The sequence below is a fragment of the Schistocerca piceifrons genome, chromosome 1 (assembly GCF_021461385.2).
Source record: "Schistocerca piceifrons isolate TAMUIC-IGC-003096 chromosome 1, iqSchPice1.1, whole genome shotgun sequence".
Taxonomy (NCBI): domain Eukaryota; kingdom Metazoa; phylum Arthropoda; class Insecta; order Orthoptera; family Acrididae; genus Schistocerca; species Schistocerca piceifrons.
Window position 1 is genome coordinate 1099629644 of NC_060138.1, and position 21858 is coordinate 1099651501.

Genomic DNA, 21858 nt, shown 5'->3' on the forward strand with positions numbered 1-21858 from the left:
AATTTTTGATAAGTAATCCCCATTTAGGGGCAAAGTGATGTCATGGAAATACAGTAAATTCAACAGCAAAAAACATTGGTCGCTGGAGATTATTTTGGAAAAAAAATTGTGTTTCCAGCAAAGGATCTGTCAACCAATAGTCACTCACTTGTAACTTTTCACTCTAGCCATCAGAAAGGAAAATGCTATAAAAACATGCATTTCTGGCACATTTTTGTCACTCCACTTATGTATTCTAATATTTGTCTTTGGTTCGCAATAGGCCGATCGATACGTATAATATTTATTTGTTTTCTGGCTAGTCATTTCAACAATGTCAGTCTTTACAAAAAGTCTAAAGGAACAGAGGCAGCTCTCATTTTCACTTACGTGAGCTTTCATTCCTGATGAGGATTCGTCGAACTGATGCTTTTCGGATATATGTTTTCACATCTCCATTTGTTTTCTGTCACTCTTGTGGGTCACAGTGCATCTTCATTTGAAGATGATGAGCATCGAATAGAAGTACCCAGCTATGGACTTCCTCTCGATGTTGTAGCCTTTGCACTAGTAATTACAGATGGAGGTGAATGAGAATCAATATCTGTAGATTGTAAACTACTCATATGAGAATCTTCTTCATCTGAATCATTGTCTATTGGTGAGCACAGTGATTCCTCAGAGTCACTCTCCATCAACATCTGTATTATCTCTTTGAAGGTGAGGAGCTTTTTACATGCCATCACAATACATAAATTCACTATGCAACCATAAGTGAATAATAGGCAACTGATGTCTGAACCAAGGGTAGAGTCTCGCAGAAAGGCGCGAAACTACAGTTCAACAGAAATCATACTAGTGTCATCTGTTGTGTCTAAAGCAAATTACTCATACAAATGCTGTGAGGGTTCGACAAAAGTGTGGACATCCGCTTCAAATGTCATGTTTCACCTGCATATTGAAATCCCACCTGTTGCAGTAAAAAAAAAAAATGTTTAAATGTGTGTGAAACCTAAATGATCCTAAGGAGACACACACACACACACACACACACACACACACACACACAGAGACAGAGTCCTTGACTGCAGCACCTTAGACCAATCGTGTTGCAGTTACAGTAAACGATAAGGTGTGGTGAGAGTCTGCCAGTAGCACTGCAAACAAACAGACGCCTTATTCAAGCGCATCTAAACAACAGGCGACTCAATGTCTCAGAACTTCTACAGCAGTTGGCAGCACCCTGGGCATGGCAGCAGTGAAATGCTGTGGCAGTCAGCAGCATCCAGGGCATGGCACTCTTGGACTGCTGTAGCAGTCAGCCACAATCAAATGGTTAATAATAAAATGTCGATATCTTTTGTATGAAATATTGATTTTAACTTTTCAAACTGAATATCTCCATTCATAGCCAATACTTCCCTAGACTCCTCATGTTATAGTTTAGGTGAACTATCTTTTGGAAAAAACATGCAGTGTGATTCATTTTTACTTACCTTATTGTACAGCTACATCTGGTTTTGCTCTGAAGCAGAGTTACCATAGATGCTTCAGACACACAACAGTTTTATGTTTTTTCCAGTTCTTGAGTTGCTCCAGACAATAGAGTGCAGCATATTCAGTGAAATTTGATTCCTCGTGCCAGTTTCTAGCAATGACCAATATTAAAAATGAATGGCTACAATAATATTTTAACTACTTCTTGAAAAATAGACCCGATAAACTTTTACCACAACTTATATATTAAGCTATATGTAAATATCCAGAAATGCAAATGTGGACAAGTAAACACTGTACAACTCACCACTGTTCAAATATGTTTCTCTATTTTAAAATTTGTTGCCACTGTTAAAGGAAGGTCACTGCCTGCATGGTCTGACAATTCTACACTACGCTGCACATTTCTAAGGTCATCTACAAGTTTTTTTATTGTTTCATCACTGCAATTGTATGTGAGATCTATAATATTTTTACATATGTCTCTTGCCTCTTGAGACAGGGATGAACAAGGGCTTGATTTTTCAGAACTGGTGTGCTTTTTGTTCCTTTCATCACTGCTGCTGGTATTCTGTACACCATTTCTTACAGAATTAATTGGTGCAGCACACCTGCTGCTTGAGTCACATCCATATGCCTTATCAGTCTGGATCTCTAATGAATCTTCACCAAAAATTCTCTTTCTTGTCCTATACACATGGTTATAAATAGTTTTGTCTGTGGGGTAAAACGCAGTGTTTATACGGTCTGGTCTAGCTGGCCCACTGAAGTTTGTCTCAACAAACTTTTCAAGAAGCAATTTTATTTCTCTTACTGATGTTGTTCCATTTTTGACATGGTTCCGTATTTCCAAAGCTAGCCGAGGATGCAGATCTCCGCTTGTTTTCATATGTGCTGCACTGTGTGTGTGGTGCTCTGGTGGTGAAGCAACCACATACAAGCGAAGAAAGCTTTCTGGTTTATTGGGTAACTCCAAATGCTTCTTCAAGCTATCAATAACCTTTAAAACAATAATTATCACTTAATTAGGAACATTAAGTACATTGAGTTTGCGAAGCAATGTGTACACAACAAATGATGAACATTTTTAACTACACTCACCATTTTTTTTGTCTTGCGATCATTCTCTGACAGGACTAAATAGCCAGGATAAACTCTGACACATTTTACTAAAAATGTGGCAGGACAGTCACTTTTCTTGGTATCCATAAACAACTTTTGCTTTTTATTTGGGATGATATGGTCAACCTGGATGCGTAAAACATACAGTAAAATTTAATAAATAAGCTTTCGACAGATGTACTTTCTGTGGAGATTAAATCTGTGATTCCAACACTCTGAGATACCCAGGTCCTCCAATGTATGAAATCTTGCAGCTATGACAGCATTTAACAAAGGATGACTGATAATTGAAATAAGATGTGAAAATGATGTAAATCCCAAAGCTGCAATCATTTCAATAAAACAAAAATAGTTCCAGAATACCATAATTAATTAACATGGCCACAATAGGATAAACATTCTGCCTTACTGACTATACTGTACTTAGCACAGAAAGGAACTTGGGGCACTATTGAAGATCTTGGCTTCTCTTCAAATCTCTCAACAGATATTAAATATAGCTTTACATGTTACAATTGAAATTATAGCACATAGCAGGATTTTTTCTAGGCTAAAACGATTTTTTCCAAGCACCTTATAAATGAAACATGGGTTAAAATAAAATGTACACAGAAGCAATACTGAATGAAAATTCAAAGTTCCTGTTAATATTTACATTCCAATTTGAAGTAGTGTTTCCAAAAATTTGAATTAATTAAAACACCCAAGAAAAATAACTGTCTCAATAAATGGTGAAGAAAAGCCAATTTTTTGAGTAAACACCTCAGAATTAAAGCCACTAAACTGTAACAGAAGTCAGACAAAACTTACAGCTTAGCAAATAATGTTTTTGCTACCCACCACTGTGGATGAACTAAACATAGAGCATAATCTAATACAACAAAACCATAGCAGATTCAGATGAAATGCCAGTCTACTGACCAAAGGACTGATTACAGCAGAAAACACCCATTAGTGCAAAACATACAACAATCTTTCACAAAAACCCACCTCATTATTCTCAGCCTCTTGAAATATAATAGAAACTAGCAAGAACTGCTGACTGGTTCTAATGAAGTATTATTTGTAAAACCCAAAACCATTGTTTGGATTGGTATACATCTACAGAATTCACATCAATTGTGTTCTGTTTCCGGCTGCACAGTAATGATATAACAGTGTGTGAAAGTCACTATGTGGTAATAGCTTGTTCTTTACCAACTAACTTGTATTTTATTTATTTATACTTTTAGTTCTGTAGAAAAGAACAGTCCGAACATGAATGAGCAACAAAGGTTAGTAATAAAAAATAACAAAAAAATTACACCATTCATTTTCATAAAAGTTGGTGATTACATGGTAGCATAAATAACACTGTAATGAAAAATAGCTTAAATGTTTCTAGAAAACCCTGAAAATAGAAGTGTACTTAGAGGAAAAGTCTCCATTTAGGCTTAAAAGTGTGAACAAAACTTCTACAGTCTTTTGGATCTTTTGATTTCTTACTTAAAAGGCATACAGAAAAATGCTGCACACTCTTCTGCACAAATGCCCAAGGGGTGTGATCTAATTTCATACCCGATTTCCCACTAGGATTAGCTGAGTGAAGGCTGCAAGTTCTTTGGAACAAGCTCAAATTGTTCAAAACAAAAGCCACAGAGAGGCCTATGGGTCATTCCACATTAAATCACCCAATAATTTTAGGATTTCTAACCCTTGTAACACTATTATCAATATTACCTGCAATGGACTTATCTTATTTGTTTATTTTTACTTAATGTGACTTCTGTATAACCATGCTCTTTGATGTGACTTCTATGTAATTGTACTTAATCTATGGATGTAATTTCAAAAGTTATACAGGGTGGTCCATCTGAAGTTTCGGATGAGATTATCTCAAAAACTATACATCGGGTAAAAACAGTGGGTAAGACAAGTTTGTAAGCTCAAATGGGGACATAAATGATACTACATGTGACCCCCAGCTCCCACCCCCTTGGATGGGGTGGGGGCAACTTTTAAATCTTAAATGGAAACACCCATTTTTTATTGCAGATTCAGATTCTCCATAAAAAAAGTAATCAAGTTTTGTGTGAAACATTTTTTTAAACCATTGACAGATGGCACTGAATCGAGAAAAAAGAAAAACTGGGGAAGAACTCAGATTTATTCAGAATGATCCGAGAAGGACGCATCAAATCAATACAAAACATGCACCAATTCTTTCATTACACAAAATGTATCCCACCCACCACAGTTTTTGATGGAGGGAAGCGGAATGGTAGTAAAATCTCATTAGGGAACTCTTCACCATTGCATTACTCACCCGACTGTCGTGCTACTGTGGCCAAACTTTGAACTATGGCTCAGTATAAAGGTCGGTGCAATGCGATCAGATGTCACTTCACTTTCAGACTGTGAACCGTAAATATCAACTGAAGAAAGTAAATTACTCGTTAGTGAAACATGGCTCACTATCCTCCTACAGAGATTGTTGATATGATGTTAATTTTAGGTGAATGCCATAACAATTATACTGCAGCTGCGCAATTGTACGTGGATCGTTTCCCAAACAGACGACATCCAAGTGAAAACATTATTCAAAATTGCACTCAACGAGCTCGAAATGGATACATGCACCATCCACCACATCATCGCGAATACAATGGAAATGACGTTCGTACCCCTACCGTTCTCGCCTGTGTTCAACTGGATCCTGAAATTAGTAGTCGTACAATTCAGAGACAAACTGGAATACCGAAATCAACTGTTTTGAGGATTTTGAAGGCACACAATTATCATGCGTATCATATCACACTGACACAGGCATTAATGCCGAAAGATATGCAAATACACATGCATTTCTGCCAATGGGCTTTGGAAATGATAAGAGGTGACAATGATTTTTTTGGATACGTTGTGTTCACCGATGCAGCTTGATTAAAAAACAATGGTGAATTAAATCGTTAATGATTGTCATTATTGGTCTCCTGTCAACCTTCACTGGCACACCCACGTCAACAATCAACACCAATAGTCGTTAATGGTCTGGTGTGGAATTTTAAACAGTTGCTTGATAGGACCGTATTTTCTTGACCGAAATGTTACTGGGGAATCTTATTTACAACTTCTCCGTGATGATTTGTTGGAGCTAATGGCAGATGTCGATTTAGAAACTAGGCAATGAATGTGGTTCAACAGAATGGAGCAGCTCCCCATTATGCTAAAAATGTGTGGAATGTTTTAAATTTACGGTACTCTGGTCGGTGGATAGGATGCAGCAGACCAATTCAGTGGCCTCCATACTCACCAGACCTAACATCTCCTGATTTTTTCTTGTGGGGTTATTTAAAAAATATTGTTTATGAAAGACAGCCCACAACACAAAATGATATGGTGCAACACATTTGAAGAGCGTGTGCAGCCATACCAAGGGATGTGCTGCTCAACACTGTTGACAACTTTCGCAGACGATTGACTTCATGCATTGAAGCATATGGGGATAATTTTGAACAATTTCATCGGGCTAATTTCATTAATTAAGCACTCCAAATTGTGAGAGGCAAGGGGACTCACACTAATGAAGCACCCCAACATGTGAGAGGCAATGGACTCACACTAATGAAGGGTGAGAGGCAAGGGGACTCACACTAATGAAGAACCCCATAGGAACATCATTCTACTAGGTCCACGTCATCGTTCCTCGGTAATGCTAAAAGTAGGATACAGTACATTCTGTACAAAACTAGCTTAATTTGGCGTAGCGAAAGAATTGGCGCACATGTTTTATCGATATGATGCGTCTTTCTCTGATAATACTAAATAAATCAGAGTTCTTCCCAAATTTTGCTTTTTTCTCGATTCAGTGCCATCTGTCAATGGTTTAAAAAAATGTTTCACACAAAACTTGATTACTTTTTTATGGAGAATCCAAATCTGCAATAAAAAATGGGTGTTTCCATTTAAGATTTAAAAGTTGCCCCCGCCCCACCCAATGGGGCGGGAGCTGGGGGTCACATGTAGTATCATTTATGTCCCCCTTTGAGCTTACGAACTTGTCTTACCCACTGTTTTTACCCGATGTATAGTTTTCGAGATAATCTCATTCGAAACTTCAGATGGACCACCCTGTATATCAGAACTTTACTTGTAATACTGGCTCTTGCATAGGGCATGTAGGTTTGTAATCATAGAAGCCCCTCTGCAACAAAACTGGCTTGGTAGAAATAGAAAATGTGGATCTGGTGATCGAACTGCAAAGCTCCTCGGTGGCTTGAGTTAGTCGGTGGCTAGCAACCAAAGGGTTCACATCTTGTGAACTAATGAGGCCTTTTTTTGAATACCACAGGAGATCAAAACTGCCACCACCTTCATCTCAATTTATCAGCACAGTACTGTATAAACGCATGGACCAGTTATGCTGTTTCTTTTTCAGTAATAAAGTTTTGTTCTGTAAACTTTTTGTTTAGCCACTATTTTATGCTTGGTTGTTTACCTAGACAGCATGCTATTCCAAGTGCTACGATTTTTCTAAGTATCCTATTATATTGAGCTGAAAAGTCATTTTAATAAACTTTCGCTACAGTTAATAAACTTTCGCTACAGTTAATAAACTTTGTGCAGTAGTAAATTTCATACTCATTCAGCGTACCATGTTTACAACTACCCTTCATATTTTTTATAGGCCTACAAGGATAAAGCTTTTTAAAAAAAGTACAATTGACAAGAAAATATTTTAAGTATTCAGCTTAAAGATCGTTCTTATTGAAATCTCAGTACAATATTACAGTTACTTGAAAAAACTGCAATGATTCATAACAGTTACTAGCTAGTAGACTGAGCAGCGTCAGTATAAGGATTATTGTGCAGGTCTGGAAGTAACAGTGTTTATAATTCCATGTGTACTGTATATAGTTAAAAGTGTTTCCCTTGCTGTGTTGTAACTGAAACATTCAGTCTTGATCTGAGTCAACTGATAGATTGGATTCTGAGAGCCCACACTAACTGTTGAGCAAGATTTAAGTTTCATATCACAACTACAGCATTAATCAAAGGAACTTGCCACATCTCTAACATTTGCATGCTATAATAAGCAGTTCGCTACAATAATTCAGACTATACTAGATCCAGGTACCACATGTTTCATTTAAACACGTTTTGCAAATGATGGCTTGTCATGTGCACCTAAGTCATGCCTTCTCCAACAGCCAATGAGCGTCCAGCAGTGTTCTGAGTGATCTGCTGTGAATGCCATAGCTAATGCGAGCATTAAATGCGCTCATAGCAAGTTGTTTAGTGAATTTCTGTTTCATTTGCTGTGAGATCTCATCACTGATGGTGGTGGTAAGTGATAAATTCTGCATAAGCAAGCAACAGGCTTAACCTTCAGTATATATGCTTTCTCGAAGCAGAAAGCAGGTGCATGCGTGAACAGCAACTGTTGTTTGGTGTCTCAACAATGCTTACCCTGTCTGTGAATCGACATGCACTAACTGTAATTGTTCGTGGATTGTCCTATATAAGGAAGTGAATGCTCCTTGAGAATACATATAATATAGGAATAGACTAGTTAGTTACCTGACAACCATTTCCAGAACAATATTTTCCAATAATTAAGCTGATAAAAGATCCTCCTGTGCTCTACTATTAGTAATTATTTACCTATAATAATCATTAGCTTTCTGCAACAGTATTATGAGAAGGACAGCTGCTACTCATTATGTAGTGGAGATGGGGAGCCACAGATAAGCACAACAAAAAGACTGTCACTAAACAAGCTTTCGGCGAAAAGGCTTTCGTCGGAAAAAGGACATACACATACACACATTCACACAAATGCAACTCACACATGCACGACCATAGTCTCTGGCAGCTAAAGCCAGAATACAAGGAGCAGAACATGATGGGACAGGAGCCTGGGGTGGGGAAGGGGAGGGATAGCAGGGTATGGGGTTGGGGGACAGTAAAATGCTGCTAGTGGGAGCACGCAGGGACAAGGTGGAGAGAGGGTATGGCAGCTAGATGCAGACGGGAGGTTAGATGGAGGGCGGGGGAGAGATGGTTGGGGGGGGGGGGGGAGGGTAGCAGAAAAGGAGAGAAGTAAAAAGAGTGGGTGTGTTGGTGGAATAGACGGCTGGGATGGGAGCAGGGAAGGGGCTAGATGGGTAAGGACAATGACTAACGAAGGTTGAGGCCAGGAGGGCCATCTCAAGATGGCTACATCAGTACCTCTGTCCATATTAAACCTACCAACCACCAGGAATACCTCCACTTCGACAGCCACCACTCACTGCATAGAGTCTAGCTACCCATGGCCGTTGCACCTGTAGTGATGAGGGGTCTCTTTCTAAATATACCAAGGGTCTCACTGAGGCCTTTACAGGCCATAATTACCATTTCAACCTAGTATAAAACCAGATCTCCAACACCTCATCTTTCCAGTTACCCGTCACCTCCCGAAGTCCCACTGTCTGGCCACAGAGAGCATTCCCCTCGTGACTCAGTGGAATGCAAGAATGGAGCAACTGAATTACATTATTCCTCAGCAATTCGAGTACCTCTCGTCATGCCCTTCCCACCCCTCCCACAGCCCAACGAACCTACACAATATCCTCATCCATACCTACACAACCCCTGCTCCCTATCCCTCGCCTCATGGCTCATATCTCTGTAATAGACCTAGATGCAAGACCAGTCCCATACATCCTTCCAACAGCACCTACTCCAGTCTGGCCACTAACATCACTTATTCCATCAAAGGCAGGGCTTCCTGTGAAACCAGTCATGTGATCTATAAACTAAGCTGCAACAGCTTTGCATTCTAGGTGGACGTGACAACCAACAAGCTGTCTGTCCACATGAATGGCCATGGCCAAACTGCGGCCAAAAAACAATTGGACCACTCTGTAGCTGAGCATGCTGCCCAACATGATATCCTTCATTTCAATTACTGCCTCACTGTCTGTGCCATCTGGATCCTTCCAACCAACACCAACTTTTCTGAATTGCACAAGTGGAAAATCTCCCTGCAATATATCCTACGTTTACTGTAACCCTCCTGGCCTCAACCTTCATTAGTTATTGTCGTTACCCGTCTAGCCCCTTCCCCCTGTTCCCATTCCAGCACTACACAGCCCTCTATTCCGCCAATGCACCCAGACTTTTTACTTCTTTTCCACAACTCCCCCTCTCCCCAGTGCTCCATCTAACCCCCCAACTGCTCCTAGCTGCCCTACCCTCTCTCCACCTTGCCCTTGCACGCTCCCACTAGCAGCACTTTACCATTCCCCACCCCTACCCAGCTATCCCTCCCCCTCCCCAGCCCAGGCACCTGTTCTGCATTTGTGTGTGTGTGTTTGTTTTTTTTGACAAAAGCCTTTTTGGCTGAAAGCTCATTTTGTGACAGTCTTTTTGTTGCACATATCTGCAACTCAGCATCTTAGCTGTATGGTGACTAGCAACTATCCTCTTCGTCATACTATTACATTCCATAGCTTTATTAGGTTTCAGATTTGATATTATTAGGTTTCTGATTTGATATAGAGATAGCGTATGTTATTGAGAGCTATTTGTTGCAAAAATGGTTAATATTCCTTCTATGTTGTTCATTCCAAACTACTGTTACATTGTCTTAAAAAAAGCACAACACTATTCTGTCTGTATTAACGTTATTTTATTTTGCTACCAGCTTCAGTTCTGAACCATCATCAACAGCATGAAAATTCTCAGAGATGTATCACACATCATACATGCTTTAACGTAAGTTACCACAGGAAACCATAGCTGCCAAGGTAATATAAAATAAAAAATTGTGACAAGATTAAAATTGAAAGTCAATCACAATAGTAAATTTTCTTATGATCCGTGCTAGTACTTGGTACAACTTTGCCTAATTACACTGATGAGCATTTCCTTCTGAATAATTGCAGTTTACTTTATTACTAATACAACCTTGGTTCAATTCCAATTTGATCTGCTACTACTTCCCTTCAATAGAAATCTTTAGAGAAACAAGAACAGTCTGACACCTTTCCATTATGCATGATCATGGTCAAATAAGTATCCTTTCACAGTAGTAACATTATATGTGTACTGCTAATTTGGTAGTAGCTGCTAGTATTATATCCTCCTCCTCAGATTTCCACAAAACTTTACACTTTTGCTTAGACTCAAAACATAAGAACTTCTGCTTTGTTTTTGTCTTAGACCAAAACTCTTTTGTAATGAATTTTCATTGTAGGGATGTTCTGATAATTTGGCTCTTTGAGTATGTCCATGCAAAGTGCTACTTATCAACAGAAATATTCACACCTCGGGTCTTTATGAAGCTTTTGATTTCAATTTTTTTTAACCACAAGTTAAGAGAGGCATACAGTAAACAAACAATTATTTAAGCAGTAAATTTATGAAGAAAATTATAAAAAAACATTAATGTAAGTTGCTTTACAATTTCTGAAAAAATTACAGGGGCAGTGAAAAAAATTTCTTTCAAATTTCTTCACTCTGTTGATCTTTAACTCAAAAGATTGTAGGCTTTCTAAAATTAGACTTTGTGAAAACAACTTCATTAGAGACACTGGCTATGCACTTAGCAATGCGCGATAGCATGCACCTGAAAAACACCACAGAGGTTCACTTCTCATAGTTTGCTGCCTGATGCAACAGATGGAACTGCACACAACACTAGATGAAGAGGGCAAGCAAAATCTATGGACATAGAGGGCGCCACCTCTGAACGCATCAGTATGACTTAATCCAGCCAATCGGTTGCCATTCTGCAAGTATAAAACAGTTAACAACCGCCATTTTCAGTCCCTGACAATTATGATGTAGGCTATCACTGAAAGCTTAGAATTTTTACTGAATCTGATGCTGCAAGTCAACCAAGAACTTTTTATTCAAGGATTCAGTCATGAAAAACTTCATAGCCATCACGTGAAATGTAGTCAAACAAATGAACAACTCAATGATGGGAAAAGGCAGCTCAGTGGTTCCAAGAAAATAGACTGTCACTAAATAAAAACAAAACTGAACACATCTTCTTTTCCCTTAGAGATATTAATAATGGATCAAATGAACCCACACATTCAGTAAAATTGTTAGGCATATATTAGATACTAAATTATGCTGGAATACCCACACAGAAGAGCTCTGCAGTAAGTTGGCAAGAGTTTTATATCTCCTTAGGAAACTTAAGGATTGTGTCACTAGGGAGTGCATGCTTATGACATACTATGCCTTTTTCCATACACATTTGCATTATGGAATACTTCTTTGGGGAAACTCTGCTGGGGCAGAAGAAAGCCATCAGTTGTATTTTTGGTTTGGGCAAATTAACTTCTTACAGACAGTACTTTACTGAGCACAGAATACTTACAGTCCTGAGTCTATACATACACAAAGCATTTATGCAAGCCAAACAGAATGCCCACATGCATGAAAGCAGGTCAGATGTGCACTCATATGAAAATAAAAACACGAACGTATTAGACATTCCTTGGACATGTTTGAGTAAAGTCCAAAATAATTTGGTACATGCTGGCAAAACATTTTTAACACAATTTCACATGGCACAAGGGAGATGCATGAAAATAAATTTAAAATGGTGGTAGAGACATGGCTCAAACAGGAAGCATTCTATAGTACAAGTGAATTCATATATAATAACAAAATTTGATGCTCTTTTATACAATGAAAAATATGATACTCTTTTATATAATGAAGGATATTATGCTCTTTTATACAGGGTGAGGCAGTGAAACGGCACGATTTTGTAAAACCACCAAAGATTTATTTACAAGTAAAATCATAATAGTTGAACATGGATCTCAAGTACAAGAGTGGAAATTAGAGATTTAACTTAAAAACAATCATTTTTTAAATATGGTGTCAGTGAGGTGTCGTCCTTGGTTTTGCACACATTGTCTAAGCCTGAGATGAAATTGTCGCATGACGTTTCGTAGCATCTGTACTGGAATGTTGTTAATTTCCTGTCGAATTCGCTCCTTCAGGTCTTCTTTTGTTCTTGGTGGATTTTCCTGGAAGACTTTGCACTTGAGGTAGCCCCAAAGAAAAAAGTCTGGTGCCGTCAGATCTGGTGAACGGGCAGGCCAGGGGAAATCGCCATTCCTGCTGATTAGACGTCGTGGAAATGCAAGTCTGAGCAATTCCATTGAGACATTAGCAGTATGGCTTGTTGCACCATCTTGCTGGAAGAATGTTTCAGCATCTGGATCATGTCGATCAATTCCAGGCAGACCAAAAATGGTCAACATGTCAGCATAACGTCCAGAGTTTACCGTCACTGTGTTGCCATCTTCATCTTCAAAAAAATAGGGCCCCACGATTCCACGAGATGGCATTGCGCACCAGACTGTTACTTTTTCAGAATGGAGAGGTTTTTCATGAAGTTCGTGCGGGTTATCTGACGACCAATATCTGAAGTTTTGCTTCTTTACGTACCCACTAAGATGAAAGTGGGCTTCATCACTCATCCATAAGTTATGCACTCTTTCTTCATTTCGTTCAATAACGTTAAGCATTGACTGGCAAAAGCGTATATGGTTATTGTAGTCATTAGGTTTAAGGGCTTGCACTACCTGAATTTTGTATGGATGATAGTGAAGGTCACTCTTCAAAATCCGTCTTACTGATCGATTGCTGAGACCAAGTTCTGCGCTGTGCCGTCTCGCGGATTTTCGCGGACTTCGTCCCAACGCTTCGCGCACACGATTAATGTTCTCGGGTGTCCGGATTGTTTTTGTGCTGCCGCCTCTTTTCTTTGTTGTGCTAGCAGTAGCTTCAAAGGTTTTAACCCAAAGGAGAATGGCTTTCCTTGATGGCACGGGAGCCCGTGGTGGCAGGTTGAATTCACGACGAAAGGCGCGTTGAGCACCAACCACACTATCCGCGTTTTTGTAATATGCCTTTACGGCATATGCACGTTGCGCACTCGACCAACGCTCCATGGCTACTGAAACTTCCACCACTCTGGACGCCCAAGGTCACTTCCCCCACTCTCGCAACCCCCCTCCGCGCCCGACAACCACTATCGAAATTGTGCCGTTTCACTGCCTCAACCTGTATAACAAAAATGAATGTGATTGTGAACTAACAAAATTGTAACTTATGACATACAACTAAATTTGTCTGTGCAACCGGTGTAACTAATTATGGATGAGTAAAAGACATGCAATATTTACGTAATAGTATCTGTAGGCTATATGTTAACCTTTTGTATAATCATTTGTATCATCATCTGTAGAATTGTGTATCTACCCTTTGTATAATTTGTGTAACCAACTGTATAATTATGTAACAAATGACGATGCCTTGTAAAACACAACAGTTGTCTACAGACAAATAAATCCAACTCAATTCAATTCTACTCCTAAAGAAGTAGCTAAATTTTTAAATGAAGTAGCAGCCAGTTAATTACAAGGGGAAAGTATGAATTTATTTAGTGTCATACAGTTGCTTAAAACAGCATGTCAGTTGATAAACTACAGCTCAGTGAAAACTCCTCTGCAATTTTCAGAGCTGAATGAAGGCCAGCAATATCTGATATTGCTAGGGTGCAACACAAATGTTCCAGAACATCATGAAAGAACCCCTACATATAGACACCACATATACTATTACTTAAAAGTTACTGAAAGCCATCAAAGAGAATGTAAACCTTTAAAAATATATTGTTAAAATCACAGATGCACAGTCCAATAGGACTGCTTTACCTATGTCATTAAGTACTAGGAGATTTTATCTAACACCACACAAAAAACAACGTACAACATATATTCAGATTTGTGAACAGAAAACTGAACTCAATGACAGAAATAATAATAGGAAAAAAAAAGAATCAAGTGTGCCAATAAAACTTTGGGTGATTTGGGGTGCTCTACCTTAAAACTTCATTCAATTCCAAATCACAGCAAGGCCTCGTGTAACAAACTGATGCTGGAAAGAGTGAAGCATGTCTTGGAAAAAGAGTGTACTTGGCATCAGTGTGGAAGTTTGAAACAGTAGGGAAGATAAAATGGATGCTGAAATTTTTAAGAACACCAAAGATTTTGATGCCATGATATTGTTAATGAGAGAAAAAAGTGGCCAATATGACGAGATTTGAAGTGGGGGAGGAGGAATCAAATTTTAAATTTACCTCCTCCCTCTTGATCAAAAGAACAAAATAATAATAGTCTCAGAATTCAATAAATGAAAGGAAACTGAAAAGTTTATCTTCATTAATTCCGAAATTAAAAATGACAAATATACTCTAATGTTACCAGGAGCAAAAGAAACCATAGAGAGAATGTGTATGGAAGAAAGATTTACCCTCTGCAACCTAAGGTAAGTACATTCTTGCTTAAATGAGAACCCAAACACCAATATTTTATCCACTAAGACCAAAGTGATGCATTTTAGCTGGTGCTGCAGGCACTAATTCAGAGGAGGAGGAGGGGGAGGAGGAGATCAGTGTTCATTAGAGATGATGCACAAGTTTGGATTAAGGAAGTATGGGGACGGAAATGGGCCATGCTTTTTCAAAGGAATCGTACCGGCATTTGCCCTGAAGGGAAATCACAGAAAACCCTGAAGTGATTTAGGGAAATCACAGAAAACCTAAATCCGGATGGCCTGATACAGGTTTAAACCGTCATCCTCCCGAATGCAAGTCCAGTGTGCTAACCACTGCACTATCTCACTCGGTGGCACTCATCCTGCAGCTTCCGCCAAAATGTAAAACTACTTTTGGATGTGCATTGAAGAAACGCACAATGAACTTACAAAAATTTTTTGTATGTGACTTGGAAAACAACGAATGTGTCCTTTATCACTGTAATATTGTCCCAGTGATGATAAACTGACAGAACTCAAAATTAACTTACAAACATACTGATGATGCAATTCAGTACAACTATTGAATTAACACAGACCACTGGACACACTCATTTATATCTAAGAGTTAGGCAAGATATCTGAAAAATGTGAAGCAAAACCAAAAAAACAAAAAAGCAGTTCCATTAATAGACATTGCTGAAAATTACAGCTTTGTTATTCACAATTAAATCCATGGTTACCACTGGACAAGAATCATATGAACAGACTACGCTGTTTGTGATTATGTGATAAATAAGGAAAATAAAATAGAAATAGTAAACCATTGCTTTATAAGTAATGATATGGAGCATGATGTAGGATTTGTAAACTCCTCTCGCAAAAAAAAATTGTTATTTCAGTGATGCATGTGCTGAACATAAAAATAGAAATAGCTTTAAATTTTGTGTGAACACAAAAATGATTTTGCTACTGATGCCAAATATTCCTTTTATGCTACTAGCCATGGTAAATCTGAGGGTGATGGATTGGAAGGAACTGTAAAATGTGCATTGGGATAAGATGGTCTTCAATAACAGAATGATGTACAAACAACTGCATCAGGCATTTACAATATTTGTATGTGAACATGAGACAAGATACAACCAAAGTTTCGGCATTAAGAAGAAAAACAAAGCTAAATCCCGAATTTATGTACTACACTATGAGAGACTCAATAGTTATTCATTTTATAGTAGATGAATATGTTACCATTGCATGCACAACTAAACTATGACAAAGCAACTGAATGGTGCAACTATATTTTAAATAAATAAAGTACAGAAACAAATTTTTTGAAAGCCCCTATATGTTTGTATTTTAAATACATACACAGTTCTCTTTCTCAATTTGAAAGAAAGTTATACTTCCTATGATTTGACAATTTATGTATCAATAAAAATAAGAGTTTAACGTTACACACCAAGTGATTAGGAACAGGAATCTCGTTTTTATCATAGTACATTGGACCAAGTGTACATTGCCTGTAGCTTACATATTCAACCGAAAATGGTGACCCAAAAAATGGGATTTGAACAGCCCCTTGAGACTGACTGAAGAAGAATCGTGGTTTACCTGGAACAATTGGAATATTTTTTATACGTAGGAAGAGAAAATACAAAAAAATGACAGTTTCTTCATGTTATATTGTCAAATGTAGTCATACTGAGAACCGTTACTGAAGTACAATATGGTTTGCATTTTAATCAGCAACGAGCCACTAGTATGATCACAAAAGTTTAAACAAACCATATCGTTTTAAATAAACTTTTGTAAACCATACTTGTGCCCTGTTACCTTTTACATTATAAACCTTATAATGATTACTTGATTTATTACAAGTAAAGAATCTCATTATTATTTTTCAGAGCACCTGAACTATCCTCACTGATTAACCATACATCGTATGATTCTATGAATTTTTCTTTCTCAACTAGCAACATTGTTTTCAGTATGAGTATATTAATAAATTAAATAAGATACTTTTTTACTTACTGGTTGTAGCGTCGGAGGATAATCTGTTATAAGCGCTGCTCCTCACCGAATAAGAATACCCAACACATTTGAGCCTGGTAAAAAGGTAATCGATTTCTTCTTCGGATGAACAAATGCCACAAAACTGGCCTTTGTTTTCGATGCTGAATTCCTTCATACACTCTTTCATTATAGTCTTAAATGGACACATGTTGCAATAAAAACAAAGCAAAGCGAAACGAAACCACCGAACTCCACCAAAGCATAGCACACAACAACGTACATACAGCAGAAACTACTGCTGTCACCAAAACATTACACAGGCCGGCGTCTGTCAACAACAAAATATGTCAGAGGCTTTCAGACGAAGACTATGCAGTATGTGATACTCCATAACATTGAACTCTTTGGATGAGCGTATCTTCAAGGCTTTTCATAAGTTGCGGGAAAATATTTGTGAATGGTGGTGTGAGTAGCATTATTTTCCAAGTAAATTTCCGTTTATGCAAGATGAATTGTGTGAAGTATGTGGGATGAATTTCGTAAATCACAGAGCATTCGAGTCTAATTCAAAACTTAAGCAAAAAGCGAAACATGAAGCCAAATCGATTAATATGAAATGGTACTTATCCAGCAAAAATATACACTGAAGAGGCAACGAAACTGGTACATCTGCCTAAAATCGTGTAGGGCCCCCGCGAGCACGCAGAAGTGCAGCAACACGACGTGGCATGGACTCGAATAATGTCTGAAGTAGTGAAGGGAATGAGTGCCATGAATCCTGTAGGGCTGTCCATAAACCCGTAAGAGTACGAGGGTGTGGAGATCTCTTCTGAACTTCATTGCAAGGTATCCAAGATATGCTCAAGAATGTTCATGTCTGGCGAGTTTGGTGGCCATCGGAACTATTTAAGCTCAGAAGAGTGTTCCTGGAGCCACTCTGTGTCAATTCTGAACGTGTGGGATGTCACATTGGAATTGCCCAAGTCCGCCGGAATTCACAATGGATATGAATGAACAGACAGGATACTTACGTGCGTGCCACATGTCACAATCATATCTAGATGTACCAGGGGTTCCATAACACTCCAACTGCACACACCCCACAATATTACAGAGACTCCACCAGCTTGAACAGTCCCCTGCTGACATGCAGGGGGCATGGATTCAGGAGGTTATCTCCATACTCGTATATGTCCATCCGCTCGATACAATATGAAACCAGACTCGTCTGACCAGGAAAATATTTCCAGTCATCAACAGTCCATTGTCGGTGGTGACAGGCCCAGGTGAAGCATGAAGCTGCATGTTGTGCAGTCATCAAGAGTGTACGAGTGGGTCTTCGACTCCAAAAGCCCATACAGATGATGTTTCGTTGAATGGTCCGCACGCTGACACTTGTTGATGACCTGGCATTGAAATATGCAGCAATTTCTGGAAGTGTTGCACTTTGTCACATTGAACGCTTATCTTCAGTCGTAGTTGGTCCTGTTCTTGCAGGATCGTTTTTCGACCACACGAATGTCGCAGATATGTTGTTATACCGAATTCCTGATATTCACAGTACACTTATGAAATGGTTGTACGGGAAAATTCCCACATCATTGCTACCTCGGAGAAGCTTTGTCCCGTCACTCCTGCACCGACTATAGCACCACGGTCAAACCCACTTAAATCTTAATAACCTGCCATTGTCGCTGCAGTGACCAATCTAACAAGTGGACCAGATAGTTGTTGTCCTATACAGATGTTGCCGATCGCAGTGTCGTGTTCTTCCTGTTTACATATCTCTGTATTTCAATACGCATTCCTATACCAGTTTCTTTGACACTTCACTGTAGATGGGGCAACTGTCACTCATCTGTATTGTCATCATGATGGGCATTTTAATTTGAAAGGTGGAAACATAAGAGAAATGGAAGTATTATGATACAATAACACAGATGACCTCTAACTCTCATTCATTAAGATAAAGCAAGCAGGAAATATATCAGTTGAATTTACTGCAGTCCAAGTCGAGTGTTGCAGGAATAAGTCTTGCAGCCGACGATAAACGCAAAGTTGCATCGCAAATGGAAATGAAAGTGTCTGTGTATGATATATTTGATAGTATTCGTGATTCTGTGGTTGGTGATGAAGTAAGTCGCTTTCATCTTAACAAACAGAAAGGATTTGCATAACATCAATCATCCGTACAATTTAAATAATGATGCTGTCTTTCATATTAATGATTATATCGGTGTTAGTGTGTGGGTAAATCATATGAAACATACTTCGAACACAGATCGTCTGTACAGGCCTCAAGACCTGTCTATAGCTGACTAACCATAATTTAAATCAGAAGACTATAGCCTTGTAATTGCAAACAATACACAACTTTGCTTTTGTACTGATAGGATCTATGGGCTGAATGATCACAACTTTGAGCTTGTCACATCATTTGTTCTAGACGACAGCCGCCAGAGATTTTCTTTGGAACTGTATTATAAGGCAATAATTTCGTGCTTGGTTTCTGAGATGCAACCTAAATGTTTTATGTCTGACAAGGCAGAGAGTTTCTCTATTTAATACATGAATGCCCTTACAACCAGAGAGCACAGCCAATCAACTTTATTGCAGTTAGCATGTAAATCACACTTGTAGTCAAAATTTAACTAAAATAAAATATTTTAGTAACAGATATTAATTTGTTTACTTTTAAACTATAAATGGAATAATGCTCGTTTCGCAACCATTTCCTTAAGTGTGACGCCATTTTGAAGTCACACATAACATCGACGACCGCATGATTGCCTATCGCCTTTCATTAGCATTCGATAAGGGTCTCTCACAAGATTTCATGCTCGCATACCAAAGACTTACAAAAAACCGTTATTCTTGGAATGACTTATTACAATTATTGCTGTAATAAAAGTCACACAAATATTTATCGACGGTTAATGCCTTCATATAAGAAAGTTCTCTTAGGAATGAGCTATTATCATCAATAATATACAAATTAAGAATGAAACATACTTGTTCCACAGTATGCGGTATGCTGTTTCAGTGTATGGGATTCTGGATACGGATCGCAATATACGTAATAAACACTTCCCAAGTTTTCTATATACACATATATTTTACCATAAAGACGGATACATACAACACTGCATGAAGTACAAAGGCAGACTGAATTAAATATGGCCGCTCGTGAGAGCAGATAATGTTCCAAAGAGTGTAATTTGCGTGGTCGATGTCACAGAACAAGAAAAAAGAAAAACGCAACTCCCGTGTTAAAAGTGGGAAACACAGACCGACAGCAGCGCCTCAAGTGATATGGAGATGAACTAACATAGGAAACATTGCGGGTTGCACCCCCCCCCCCCCCCCAGTTTACTTACGTTGTAGGTTTTTATTTTCATTCTATTACCTTATTTTTCTTGGCGTGCTATGTAATTATTTTGGCTGGCATCATAATAAAATAATTGAAACACAGCTATAGCACACTGGACTACAGCAGAGAGAAACTTATTCAGTAATATTTTCAGTCTATTTTTGACGTTTGCCTCTGACAGACAAGAAAACATGATAGGAGCAGCGACTGTCAGGCGCAAACGTCAAAAATAGACTTTTAAATTGACATGCTTATATTGTTATCTATCAACATGTAAAAGCTCCAGCATGTTTTATGGTTCATAAGAACCAAATGCAACATTTGAAACTGAGAGTAAGTCGAAACAAGCCTGTGGTGTAAATAATTGAAGCAAAAGAAAAATAACATTGTAGCAGCTAAACTGGACTACGAATTTTCCTGAGTAATGTCATAATTTTTACATCATACAAACTACTGGCTCAATGGAGAAAAAAAAGCCTATTATTCAGAGAATAAGCAGCAGTTAAAGAGGTTCAATTAATAAATATTTATCACAGTATTAATTAATGAAGAATTCTAAAATTTGTTATACTTATGTTTCATGACTATAAGCTCTGACAAGGGAACCTCCCCATCGCACCCCCCTCAGATTTAGTTATAATACAGTGGATAGGCCTTGAAAAACTGAACACAGATCAATCGAGAAAACAGGAAGAAGTTGTGTGGAACAATGAAAAAAATAAGCAAAATATACAAGCTGAGGAGTCGATGTGCAAGATAGGCAACAACAATCAAGTCTTCCCTCGGGTGAAAAGTTTACTTTTTGTATTTTTGTCAAGTTATGATCTGTCTATTCGTTCATTGACGTCTCTGTTCACTGTAATAAGTTTAGTGTTCGTATTTTGCGACCGCACCGCAAAACCGTGCGACTAGTAGATGAAAGGATGTGCCTCTCCAATGGGAACCGAAAACATTTGATCGCAAGGTCATAGGTCAACCGATTCCTCCACAGGAAAACACGTCTGATATATTCTATACGACACTGGTAATGGCATGTGCGTCACATGACAGGAATATGTTATCGACCCACCTAACTTGTACACTTGGCGAGTGGGTAAAAAGATTCATCTACCTTGACCGATTTAGGTTTTCTTGTAGATGTGATAATTACTCCCAAAAAAATGATGAAAACATAAGAGTTTTTGACATAAACTGCAACAAATGAATGCAACAGTTTCACAGTCGCACAGTTTTCCCTGTGCTCTGTCAAAACATAAGTTTTTAACATTTTCAAATTTTTCTGTTTAGGTGTAGTGTCCCCATACTATGGCGCAGTTACCCCGCATCAGATGGATGCACGGACAGATAATAATCGTCTGAAAATAAATAATTAAACTTTTCACTCAAGGGAAGAATTGAACCAAGCACCTTTCGTTCTGCAGCTGCTCATTAAACTTTTCACTCAAGGGAAGAATTGAACCAAGGACCTTTCGTTCTGCAGGTGCTCACACTAACCACTGGACCACAGCACTCCTGAGCTCACACTCTCCTTGATGTTGCCTATGTTGCGTATGGACTCCTCA

The 21858-nt window shown here is 38.5% G+C and overlaps 1 protein-coding gene across 1 annotated transcript; it reads right to left on the bottom strand.

The window, feature by feature from the left end:
• Nucleotides 1-1766: 1766 nt before the first annotated feature.
• On the bottom strand, nt 1767-17251 carry LOC124798472. The gene is made up of 4 exons (XM_047261908.1): nt 16945-17251; nt 16373-16524; nt 2578-2724; nt 1767-2476 (listed from the first exon to the last, which is right to left on the bottom strand). The coding sequence occupies exons 1-4, from the start codon at nt 17132-17134 to the stop codon at nt 1790-1792; spliced, it is 1176 nt and encodes a 391-aa protein (XP_047117864.1). The 5' UTR covers nt 17135-17251; the 3' UTR covers nt 1767-1789.
• Between the last annotated feature and the right edge of the window lie 4607 nt (nt 17252-21858).